The sequence below is a fragment of the Myotis myotis genome, unplaced genomic scaffold (assembly GCF_014108235.1).
Source record: "Myotis myotis isolate mMyoMyo1 unplaced genomic scaffold, mMyoMyo1.p scaffold_m19_p_12, whole genome shotgun sequence".
In the NCBI taxonomy this organism is placed as follows: Eukaryota; Metazoa; Chordata; class Mammalia; order Chiroptera; family Vespertilionidae; genus Myotis; species Myotis myotis.
In genome coordinates this window covers 15,179,276-15,192,179 of record NW_023416316.1, presented here as the reverse complement: position 1 = coordinate 15,192,179, position 12,904 = coordinate 15,179,276, and the positions used below count along the sequence as shown (strand labels likewise).

The 12,904-nt window shown below is 41.5% G+C and overlaps 1 protein-coding gene across 1 annotated transcript; it reads right to left on the bottom strand.

The window, feature by feature from the left end:
* Positions 1-7,376: 7,376 nt before the first annotated feature.
* Positions 7,377-8,363, bottom strand: LOC118667755 (olfactory receptor 1J4-like). Its single transcript, XM_036331518.1, has one exon. It carries the CDS (start codon positions 8,361-8,363, stop codon positions 7,377-7,379), a length of 987 nt encoding a protein of 328 aa, XP_036187411.1.
* Between the last annotated feature and the right edge of the window lie 4,541 nt (positions 8,364-12,904).

Here is a 12,904-nt window from a genome sequence, read left to right as displayed (position 1 = left end):
TTAAAGTAAAACATTTGGAGGAAAACCTTGCTTAAATATACATAGACTCCAAAAAGTTATATCATTCAAAGTCTTTCATCTGTTTTCTGCATTCTTTTCAGAGGTCACAGAGATGCACTGATGTCTCTTGGCAGCAGGCATGTAAACATGTACAGAGGTGAGGTCTATGGACAGTGATAACGGGAGATCTTTTTGAGCGTGACCTTCACATTTTAGCTCTCTAGTACGTTGTCCTGTAGACCGCCTGGATGAGGTCCAACTGGAGATTAAATGGAAAGAAACTTCCTAAGTTTTGGTCTTCCCCACCTGCCCCTTTTCTAATAGGCAAGCTATCAATTTGATAGGCTTGTGAAATCTGAAAAATAAGATATCTGGCCTAGCTGGTTTTGCTCAGTGGATAGAGCTTCGGCCTGCAGACCTAAGGGTCCTGGGTTCGATTACTGTCGGGGCGCATGCAGAAGGCAACCAATTGATGTGTTTCTCTCACATCGATATTTCTCTCTATCTTTCCCTATTTTTTCTACTCTCTTAAAAAAAAATCAATGGAAAATATCCTTGGGTGCAGATTTAAAAAAAAGTTATCTTGGGGATATTTATTTACTAGAAAATTATTAAGCACAGGTTTCTTTCTATGTCTCTCTGTGTCTCTGTTTCTCTCTCTCTCTCTCTTTCTGACTCTCTGTCTCATGTGTAAGGTTAGAAAAGAAATAACTAATTACATAGATAAGTCATAGCCGAGACTCAGATATTCTGGGTATGATGGGAGTATCTTCCCTCTTTTTCTTTTGAAGACCCATGAAATGAGTTAATGTGGATAAAATTGCCTTATAAACTCAAAGGCATTTGCAAATGAAAGTTTCTGTCATCGTCATCAGTTCTTTGGAGTGTTGGCTTTGGTGTCCTGTAGAATAGATGGGAACCCTTTCTGGCTGTGTTAGCCTCAGCAACTTACACATCCTCTTATCCTGAGCTTCAGTTTCCTGGCCTGTAATTATGTGCTTACTTTGTACACTTATTGTAGATAATCAAGGATATGACATATTTAAAACACTAGCATAGAGCAGGCTTTCAATAAATTGTGAAAACAGTTATTAATATTGCTAGGTAGACAAAATGGAACCTGGGCTTCCTGATGCGCTGGACGTTGTCAGAGAACAGCTCTAAATCCTCATTGCTTTTTATATGTTGGGTAAATTATTTACTTCCTCTCTACCTCATTTTCTTAATTGGTGAGATGTGGACATAAACCTACAGTAGAGGACTGATGAAAGCATGAAAATGCCGCAATCAATTAAAGGTTTATTTCAGACTCTGTGATAGAAAATCAAAATGGGAGATTTTATGCATTTGGGTGGTGTGGAAGGATGAACACACGGGCAGTGTCAGCCTACTGATGTCATGCTCTTTGATGCGGTGATAAAACACACTCCCTCTGGGTCTGACAAACCCTCATTTGTCCACCAGCCCCCTGTGTGCTGGAACATTGAACAAATTTGCTCAGTGTTTTTGGCCTCAGTTTCTGCATCTGCTTGAAGGGTATAAGAACAATACCTAACTCGTAACATTGTTGTGAGAATTAAATCAGATAAGGATTGTACAGAACTAGAACTAGTTTATATCCAATGCTGGTCCGATACTAGTTTTTTTCTGCCATTATTGTCTTTTCTTGATGGTGTTAACAAAAAGAGGGTGCTTTCTGGAATGACCAAATAATCCTCTGTGTTTGCCTAGGACAGCGGTTCTCAACCTGTGGGTCACGACCCCTTTGGCGGTCAAACGACCCTTTCACAGGGGTCGCCTAAGACCATCCTGCATATCAGATATTTATATTACAATTCATAACAGTAGCAACATTACAGTTATGAAGTAGCAACGAAAATAATTTTATGGTTGGGTCACAACATGAGGAACTGTATTTAAAGGGCCAGAAGGTTGAGAACCACTGGCCTAGGACTTTCTTGCTTTTAAAACTGGACATTTCTCAGCCCTGGGTAAACTGGACTCTTGGTCACCATCTGTGGGAGATTGGGCTTTGAAAACCGTTAAGTTTCATATATAGAATTGTAAGTGCCATTGTCACCAATATCATCATCATGACCCTTGTGTGGCAAAGGCTCTGACCTGGTGGGACTAAGATAAAGTATTCACTTTGATATGTGCAGACCCAGGTTTGAGTCCTAGCTGGGTTATCTTGATCAAATCGTTTAACTTCTCAGAATCTCAATTGTAAAATGAGCTTAAATGAATCTACCTCAAATAATTCTGAGGCTCAAGTTAAAAACATGGAACAGGGCTTGCTGAACTGTGGATTTTTGTGGCGATTGTTACTCTTGGGTGGTGGCATAGAATGACTCTGAAAGCCACTCATGATCAAATGGGCTGAGAGTGAGTTGTCCATGCATAGCACAGGGGTCCTGAGCACTGTTGTTGTACAGTTCTAATGCAGTGGCCAAAGAAAGTCCTTGGGGATGACTGATCAGCATTGACTTCAGGCTGGAATTTTATAGAGTTCATGAATATTAAATCAAGACCCTCTTCATGGTGGTTCAGAGAGCCAGGTTATGCCTGGCTGAGAGAGAGGAAGGGGCAGGAAAGGAGGGAGAAATCAGATAGGAGATGTGTGTGTGTGTGTGTGTGTGTGTGTGTGTGTGTGTGAGAGAGAGAGAGAGAGAGAGAAAGAGAGAGAGAGAGAGAGAGAGAGAGAGAGAGAGAGAGAGACCAGTATAGAGACCAGTATCTCCCATATCTACTCTCCTCAGGTCTTACCTGGAAATTCTGATCATCCTCACACCATCCTCAGATCCCATCACCATCACCAGGTGTTGGGTCTGCTCTTCTCTTTGGTTTTTCTTTCCTAGTTCCCTACAAGACGCAGTTTTCTTTTTTCCCTGTAACAGCAGCACAGGACTGAAGACCCGGGCTGGAGAAACCAGTGCTCAGGCATAGGAGCCAGGAAGAGCTGTGGACTTTTCAAAGGCAGTGTCTCTGGGGACCCAATCCCAGACCTCCTAGTTAGAGACAAGATGCAGCAAATGTCCAACATTCAGCTGTCCCCTTTGGGCCCAGGATCCCTGAGTCCTAGCAGTGTGAGGAGCACCTTTGTTTCAGTGTGACCAGGCATGGGAATCCTGAGAGCACTGCTCTTGGTACCCCCTTCCTGGGCATGGGAGTGGGAGGGCTCCATCTCCCCCTACCCTAACCTGCTATGGAGTCTATGCTCTCCAAGTCAGATTCTAGTCCTCATAAAGAAAACCTATGTATGGTATCACATGGCTTATGAGATTTATCGGGATGATCATTTAGTATGTTATATAATGTCTAATCACTGGGTTGTACACCTAAACTAATACAATATTGTATGTTAACTATAATTGGAAAATATTATTTAAAGTAAAAAAATAAAAAAATTGAAAGAAAACCTATCGTACTATTTAGCTAATCATATACTTTACATAGTGTTCTTCTCGTATTTCCAGTCTAATGACTATGCTGTATACCTGAAACCAACAAAAAAATAATATTGAAAGGAAATATTATTGAAAAAAGAAGAAAATCTGTTATTTACCAGAAAATAAGTAGAAATAACTGAATTGAACAGATTTGGTATAGGGTGGTCCACACAATCATTGTCTTCAAATTCCTATAGTTCTGTATGTTGAAAAAGTGAACAAACTTGTTCCCTGGAATACGAGAGGGTAGAGATATGGCTCATCTATAAAAATATGCTGAGGTCATAAGGAATTCTCTGTAAAAATTTATTGGTGATTCTTATATGACAAAATTATTGCAAATGTGGTGGCCAAATGATGATTCTTCTATTATTTCTTGTATGTTTATTAGGTATACTAGTATTCTCCTATAAGAAGGGACTTACCCTATTTCCCACATTTATTTATTCATTCATTCATTCATTCATTCATTCATATCATTATGGTCTCATGGATGCTTACTTATTCTCTTGAGTTATAATCCATTACCACTATTTATTTTGTAGCTTTAGGTGCTTTTATTGGTTGCAAGGATTCTAAATGATCTCAGAGAAGCCAACTGGGAAATACTTATAACAGAAACAAAAGGAGTAAAAACTAGAAACTAAGAAACTGAAGAGAAGTTTACCCACAGCAGGTGGGTCAGGAGTGGGACACAAATAATGGGGGATGGACAATATAGCTGTTGATATACAAACAATAAATAAAAAATAATTTGCAACCTGTTTATACATTTTAAAACCCATGAGTTTGAATTGATATCTCCAATTCTAGTTTGACACCATAGAGTTTCCCCTCCCCCCCAGCATCTCCTTTTCCATGTACAGAGCTCGTTTCCCTGAGAGTGAGAGTCACTATCTTTTCCTCAGTGTTTACTTATTTTCTGAATCTTTGGATACATGGTGAGTTGTTTCAGAATCTTGAACTCATACCACAGTTAATAACATACCACAACTTAAAACTTTGTTTTGAGTTTGTTTTTTCTAAAATTGTGAACGTATATAGACAAAATTCTGGGTTCAAGAACTACTTAGGTTATTGATTTTATTTTCCCTTTTAGTGTAATTGTGGTGTTAATTTAAATTTTGTTATGTTCATTTGATTTGTTTTAGTCTATTTTGCTTTACTAGCCATCTTTTCTATTCATGTTTTACTTGCAAGAGCAACATAGTCAAAACTACACAAATAATTCTCCCCATCTTCCCATTGCTTCTGCCCTAACTCCTATAGATAAAAAATCCTATAAGTTTCTGATTTATTCTTCCTGTGCTTCTTTTTGCTCAATGGGCAGACAGTTGGATATTTTATTTCCCTTCATTTTTACATGAGAAGTAGCACGCTATAAATGCTCTTTTACACATTGCTTTTTTTCCATTTAGCCATATATCTTACTATTTCTTCGTATTAATTCATAGATATCCTTGTTCTTATTTTTTTTCACAGTTGCAAAATACTCAATTGATATTCTGTGAAGACTACTTTAGTGGTCGTAAAATGAGATCTTGCTGATGAGTTTCCTAAATGGTTCAAATGGCTAGAATGGTAAATGTTATGTTTTGTATATCAAACTACAATTAAAAATTAAAGAGAGTCTAAGAAGCGATCTCTTAAGAACACAGGGAAGAATCATAAAAAAATAATAATAATGTATGATTAAGTTAATACAGACAGTCCTTGGGTTATGTCGGACTCGACATATGTCGTTTCATGGTTACATCGCCATCTCCCATTTATTTATATAAAAAAAAAGTTCTGTCATTTCGACGTATGTACATATGTGCTTTATGGTTTTTATTATTTATTTACCACAAATAAAGGTCAGGAATTGTTATCTTTCTTTTAAATTATTTTTACTATTTCACTTCATTACTGCTGTGTATGTGCTCCATGTGAGTGACATAGGTGCTTATATAGGTGGGTTCTTTGCTGTAAGAACAGATCTCCGATGTAACCTGAGGACCTACTGTAGAGGGAAATGGATTAAAATATAGATTTAATCAAAAGGGAGGAAGATAAGAGAGAGATGTGAATCATGTATCAAATAAAAAACATAGTTACATGGAAAATATAAATTCAAATGTATTATGATTACACTAGAGGACCAGTGCATGAAATTTGTGTGTGTGTGTGGGGGTCCCCTCAGCCCAGCCTGAACCCTCTCCAATCCGGGACCCCTTGGGGGATGTCTGACTGCCAGTTTAGGCCCCATCCTTGGGATCGGGCCTAAACCGGCAGTCGGATGTCCCTCTCACAATCCTGGACCGCTGGCTCCTAATCACTCACCTGCTGGCCAGGTCGCCCCCAACTGCTCCCTCCCTGCTGGCCTGGTCACTTCTAACTGCCCCTCCCCACCAGCCTGGTTGCCCCCAACTATCCCTCTCTGCTGGCCTGGTTGCTCCTAACTGCCCCCCCTGCCAGCCTGGTTGCCTCCAACTGCCCCTCTCTGCCTGCCTGGTCTCCTCCAACTTCCCCCTCTCCACCAGCCTAGTTCCCCTCACTGATCCCCCCCGCCAGCCTAATTGCCCCCAACTGCCCCTTTTGCTGGCCTGGTCACCCCCAACTTCCCCCCTCTGCCAGCGTGGTTGTTCCTAACTGCCCCACCCCCCCTGCTGGCCTGGTTGCACCTAACTTCCCCCCCTGTCAGCCTGCTCACTCCTAACTGCACCCCTGCCGGCCTGGTCACCGCCAACTGCCCCCCTCTGCCAGCCTGGTCACTCCTAACAGTCTCCCTGCCATACTCGTTGCTCCTAACTGCCCCCTCCTCTGCTGGCCTAATCGCCCCTCAGGCCCCCATGCTTGTCTGGTTGCCCCATTTAGCCTGCTGTTCAGTTGTTTGGGTGTCCCTCACTAAATGCCCTGCTGGCCTGGTCACCTCACACAGCCTGCTCTTCAGTCATTTGGTCGTCCCTCACTAACCCCACTGCCAGCCTGGTCGTAGGCAGCCATCTTGTGAGGGTATGAGGGTTAATTTGCATATTACCTCTTTGTTATATAGGATTAGATGTCAAGAGACAAAATCCTGCAGAAATACAATAATTGTTGCTCTACATAAATGACCCATATCCAGCATTACATTGTTAATAATGGGCACCTCAGAAGTATAAGGAAAAAGAAAAGTTTAAAGTGATGGGAAAAATATACCATTTAAACTCTAAGCGCAAGAAAGCTGCATTTTACTACCTATTCTATACTAGTATGAATATCTCTATCTGTATATTTATACCTATATGTCTGTTTGTATATCTGTATGTGTACCTATATCCATAGTAATAGATATAAAGTACCTATAGTAATATTAGAAGTAGATGAGTAGTTAAGGTAAAGCCCATTTCTAGAAACATCTCCTAATCATAAATGCAGTGGTGTGGTTTTGATTGTATTTTAAAAATGTCTGGCCCTCTTGTTTGAAGAGCCTTATTTTGTAGCATATGCCATTTTTCATAGTGTAATTTTATTATCATGGCTGATTGCAATCTACCAACATGATGTCACTGAATGTCAGTTGGGAAGAGATCCTCACAATCAACTTGAAGCCATCAAAAGCCAGCATTAAAGAATCAGGTAGAAAAAAATTTCACCAGAATCAAATCATGAGGCTAAATCAGGATGTCAGCAATAACATAGCATAAAAAATACATAAGCAAAAGCTGACACATCTCAAAGGAGAAAAAGACAAATCCACATCTGTAATTGTGCAATATATTTTGCATAAGATTTTGCATATATCTTATGAGATGATGAACAAGCAAAAATTACTAATTGGGAATATAACATTATTAACAATCCATGTGGCAAACTTGACCTAGTTTACATATTAACCACACTGTACATGACAACAGAATGCATATTCCATTGAAGTTATATGGAGATGTTGATTATTCAGTAATTTTAGGAGATATATTTCCCTGTGCTCCAGACTGCAACCAGAGGATTTAGTGATTGCCACTTAAAGAACTTAATCCTATTGACACACATCTCTAAGGCCTGTTTGATATCTCTGTTCCTCAGGCTGTAGATGAAGGGGTTCAGCATGGGGGTAACTACCATGTACATGACCGAAGCAATTACTTCTTTTGACCCCGATGATGAGGAGAAAAGGTAAACACCAGTAGCTGTCCCGTAGTATAAAGACACCACAGAGAGATGGGAGCCACAGGTAGAAAAGGCTTTATAGAGTCTCTTAGTGGAGGGCACCCTCAGGATGATGGTCCCTATACGGATATAGGAGCACAAAATAATACCAATACACAAAAAGGAAATCATTCCTCCCTCAGTGAATATGACCAGCTCATTGAGGAAGGTGTCTGAACAGCTCAGCTTCAGGAGTGCAGCAAGGTCACAGAAGAAGTGGATGATGGCATTGTCAGCACAGAAAGACAGTCGGACCAACAGGAGGGTGTGCACAAGGGCAATGACACAGGAGAGAATCCAGGAGCCAGCCACCAGCAGCAGACACAGCCCTTCCCTCATGATGGTGGTGTAGTGCAGAGGGTGACAGATGGCCACATACCTGTCATATGCCATCACAGTGAGAAGAAAATTGTCAAGATCAATAAAAAGCATGAAAAAATACAACTGAGAAATACATCCCCCATAGGAGATGGATTGTTGCTGAGTCTGCATGTTCATGAGCATCTTAGGGACAGTGACAGAGGAGAGAGAAAGGTCAGAGAAGGCCAAGTGGCTGAGGAAGAAGTACATGGGCGTGTGCAGGCGAGAGTCCAGCCTGATGAGCAGGATGATGAGCAGGTTGCCCAGCACCGTGGTCAGGTACATGCCCAGGAACAGGGTGAAGAACATGCCCTGCTGCCCTGGCGGGATGGGGAGTCCCAGGAGGAGGAACTGGGACACGCTGCTCTGGTTCTCAGGCCTCATGCTTCTCTTCTGTCTGCTGGGGATGAAGAAGGCTTGGGAGTCTCAGGATCCTAGAAAGGATGAACAGGACATTTCATCTCATACTGTTATTATTGGGAAAACCATTAAATTTTAAATAGTTTCATATTAATTTCTCACACCTGTGGAGGTGTGCCTCTTTCCTCTCTCCCAGTCTGGCTCAAGGAAAACATTGAACCTCCAACGTAGTCACAGACCTCATCACATAGAAATAAGAGGGTTCACTGTTGATTCAAATATTACTTTTAACATCATGACTGAGTCGGGACCTCTACTGAGGACTGCACTGCAGCAGTGAGCAAGAAAAGCCAGGTGCCCACCTCTATGAGTTTACATCTTGATGAACCCGGAGGGATCATTTCTACACCAGGCCAGAGCCAAACCATAATAATTCACTGTGGCAGGAATAGAAGGTGAGCCCCTGCAAAGTGGTGTCAGTCATTTCTGCCTAAAAGTCATGTGAGACTCCAGTGCTGAGCGAGTGTTGTTGGAGCATTGTCAGACCTCCTGTGAGCCTTCCGGCTCCCATTGACCCTCAGCTGTAAACTCAGGGACACTCTGGAATTGGGTGGCCATTGAAACCCAGTTGAGGCCAGAATATCTCCAAAACCAGAATAGTCCACAAAGTATCTTTCATAATAATGCTGAACATTTTGATGAACATTTGGGTACCAGGCTAAGGACTTTACCTACATTTCCCAATTAAATCCACACATCAGCCTTACATTGCCAGATTTTAAAACCTCTTCACAGCTGCTGTAAGGATTTGTATTCTTTGTACTATTTTAGTTTTTACGAAATAGAAACATAAATGACACAAATTCTGTAGGCACACAGCAGTACAGCAGGGACAGAATGGCGCACAAATACACGTGTGTATATTAGTATCTATTACATATGTGATATGTACTGTTTATAACTTGATATATACATATATATGTATATTACCATTTTCTATAAATTAAAAATCAAGTGTTAGCTACTTTATGGGATTCTGTCTAATATGTCTGTGTGATCAGAAACCATGCTCTTAACTGTTACACAGGGGAACTTCCCTTTTCTTGCTTAGGAGCAAAGCACAATATATTATTTTAGAGCTGTGAGGACCCAGAGTTGTCCAAAATTTTTTTATTCCCTTTACTAGATAATTTTATTCCTTCATATTTATTTACTTTCCAAGTGACAAAAAATTCTCAAATACATTAAGATGTATTTATGCAATAACTCTTTACTGAGGGCCTCTGCAATATTCACAAAACTAGTGTCATTATTTCCAGTTTATAGACGTGAAAGTGAGACATATGTTTTATATAATTTCCCCAAGGTCTCATCACTATTTAATGGTAATTCTGCCCAACACCTTCACACAGCATGATGCCTGGAGTTTAAGGTTAGTTAGTGTGTTTGTTTCCCTGGGATGTTTAGTAAAAATAAAGAAAGGTTGGAAAATTCTGAGCAGCTCAATCACACTCATGTACATAAAAATGATAGCAAATCCATTTCAAGAACCAGGGTGTTACTTAGAATTTGAGTATCATAGGTAATGGTGCCCCAGAGTGAAGACACTTTAGGAAATACTTGAGTCATCGATACAGATCACACACACACACACACACACATACACACACACACACACACACACACACACACAGCTGCTTTGAGAATGTACATCACCGCTGACCAAATATCCATCGTAAAGGAAGAATAGCCAATATGTGGTTCATCTCATAAACACTCATATGCATACATACAAGTTAGAATTAACAGAAAGTTGGACAAACTCACACACAGTAATACACCTCTCAGCCCAAAACACACTCACAATGCACATCAATACTCCTGTTTCATGATGTACCTGGTGAACACTCACCTCACTACATATACATAACTCAGACACTATACACACTTCATCAAAAGCACACAAGACCACAAATAATTCAAAAATTTTACAAGAAACACACAACACAACACATATGTACACCCAGCCACACTCACTACAACAAAAAGTATACACTCTCCTATTAATGAGAATGTATTAATGAGCTTCCTTTCTTCTGACCTTCCCCTTGCTGGGGAAGGGCAGTCAGCATGGGGCAGTTAAGTCTATTCAGTCACAGGCACATTCATTAAACCACCACCATCACCCATGCATATGGTCACACACACATGATCACATACACACAGAGGAAATCCAGTAACATAACTTCCAGCTCTCATACACGAGGTGTCACCCACAGGCACAGCTCACATGTGCACCACGACACACTGCTGAGCAGAGGTCTGAGCTCTCTCTGAGCTGACCTTAGTTCCTGGTGAGGTCGGCATCTTCTTGTCCAGCAGCAGAGACAACAGTGTTACTCCTGATGTTCAGCTGTGATGCCCGTGTTTACAGTCACAGACATGAATCAGGAGTCCCAACCACACACCAGGAGGCTGAGAACTTGGTCTACATACGCTAAAATGAGACTGTGAGTCAGATTCATAGCACATATACATACAACTATCAAACAGCACATATACAAGCATATCCAATACGTGCACACAAACAGGGTCATGGACACAGAACCTCACACATGAACCCAGTAGCACACAGGCAGGTCCATCGGCAAAGGCAGATTTCCAGCTCCTCTCACCTGGGCTCCTCATTGGTGAGTTCAGACACCTTCTGCTCCAGATTATCACCCATCTTCTCAGGTTTTCTTCAGGAGACCTAACATCAGACACACAGAGAAAATATCTTGGGACTTGGCAGTTCTACAGACTTTCCTTTATCTTATCCGGCTCCAGAGAAATGAGTCCACAAATGACACTTAACTGCTAATGAGAGACTGCAGCCAAGTCCCCAAGCTTGTGGCTGATTTCTAAGTGCCCTTTGGGAGCTGTGTGTCCAAGAGCCAGAGGGACTGGAGTCCTAGGGGACAGTGTCCCTGATTCCAGTCATGCCCTGGACTGCTTTGTTCTTGGGCATTGCTCCAGCTGGGAAAAAAGGTTTTTCAACTTTCTATTTTGAAATGATTTTAAAGTTATAGAAAAGTTGTAATAACGATATTAGGAATTCCTGGTCAATCTTCAGCCAATTCCCCAATGGTTAACATTTTTCTATGTTTACCTTCCATGTGTGTATCCTATATAATATGAGAGGAACATGTTAATTAGCTGTTACTCCCTGAGGCGTAATGACCAAGTGCATCAAGACCAGATCATGGATCAGCAAGAGGTTGGGCCAGCGAGGTACAAGTGGGCTGCAGAGACCTACAGGACAGGGCAGGGCAGCAAGCAAGGGGGAGGTGCAGAGCTACAGGAGAGGGCAGGGTAACAGGAAGGGCGATTGGGGGAGCTACAGGAGGGCGGGGCAGTGCATGGAGAGCTACAGGAGTGTAGCAGCGACCTAATGGCGGGCGCACAGATTCCTATGCAGGGCTACTGGTATGTATACATTTATGTACTAGTATGTTTTTATGTATATTTCAGGGTGAGATTTATAGCTGATATACCAGCACATATTATCAGAAGGCATATGATAATGTTTCCAAAGCTACTGTTTTTATCCTTTTTTAACAAATTAAAAAAAATTTATTGTTGAAAGTATTACATATGCCCCCTTTCCCCACATTAACCCTTGTAGCCTTCCCCCACTCCCTACCCCAGACCTTCACCATACTATTATTTGGATCCATTGATTATGCATACATGCATACATGTTCTTTGGTTGATCTCTTCCCACCCACCCATGCCTGCCTTCCCTCTGAGATCCGACAGTATGTTCCATGCTTCTATGTCTCTTGATCTATTTTGTTCATCAGTTTATTTTGTTCGTTAGATTCCACATTTAAGTGAGATCATGTGATACTTGTCTTTCTCTGACTGGCTTTTTGCTCAGTGTAATACTCTGCAGGTCCCTTCCTGCTGTCTCAAAGGGTAAAAGATCCTTCTTTTTTACAGCTGCATAGTATTCCATGGTGTAAATTCCACAGCTTTTTTATCCACTCATCTTCAGGTGGGCTGTTTTCCGGACGTAGCTATTATGAATTGCACTGCTATGAACATAGGGGTGCATATATTCTTTCTGATTTGTGTTTTGGGTTTCTTAGGATATATTCCTAGAAGTGGAAACATGGGGTCAAATGACAGTTCCATATTTAATATTTTGAGCAAACTCCATTCTGTTTTCCATAACAATTGTACCAATCTGCCTTCCCACCCGCCCTGTATTAGGGTTCCCTTTTCTCCACATCCTCGCCAGCACTTGTCATTTGTTGATATGTTGATGGTAGCCATTCTGATAGGAGATGGATTATTGCTGAGTCTGAATGTCCATGAGCATTTTAGGGACAGTGACAGATGAGAGAGAAATGTCAGAGAAGGCCAAGTGGCTGAGGAAGAAGTACATGGGCGTGTGCAGGTGAGAGTCCAGCCTGATGAGCAGGATGATGAGCAGGTTGCCCAGCACCGTGGTCAGGTACATGCCCAGGAACAGGGTGAAGGTGTTGACCTGCTGCCCTGGCGGGATGGGGGTTCCCACG

Excerpts from the sequence above, each read along its gene's own strand:
- LOC118667755 (XM_036331518.1), bottom strand. The coding sequence starts at position 8,363 with ATGAGGCCTGAGAACCAGAGCAGCGTGTCCCAGTTCCTCCTCCTGGGA.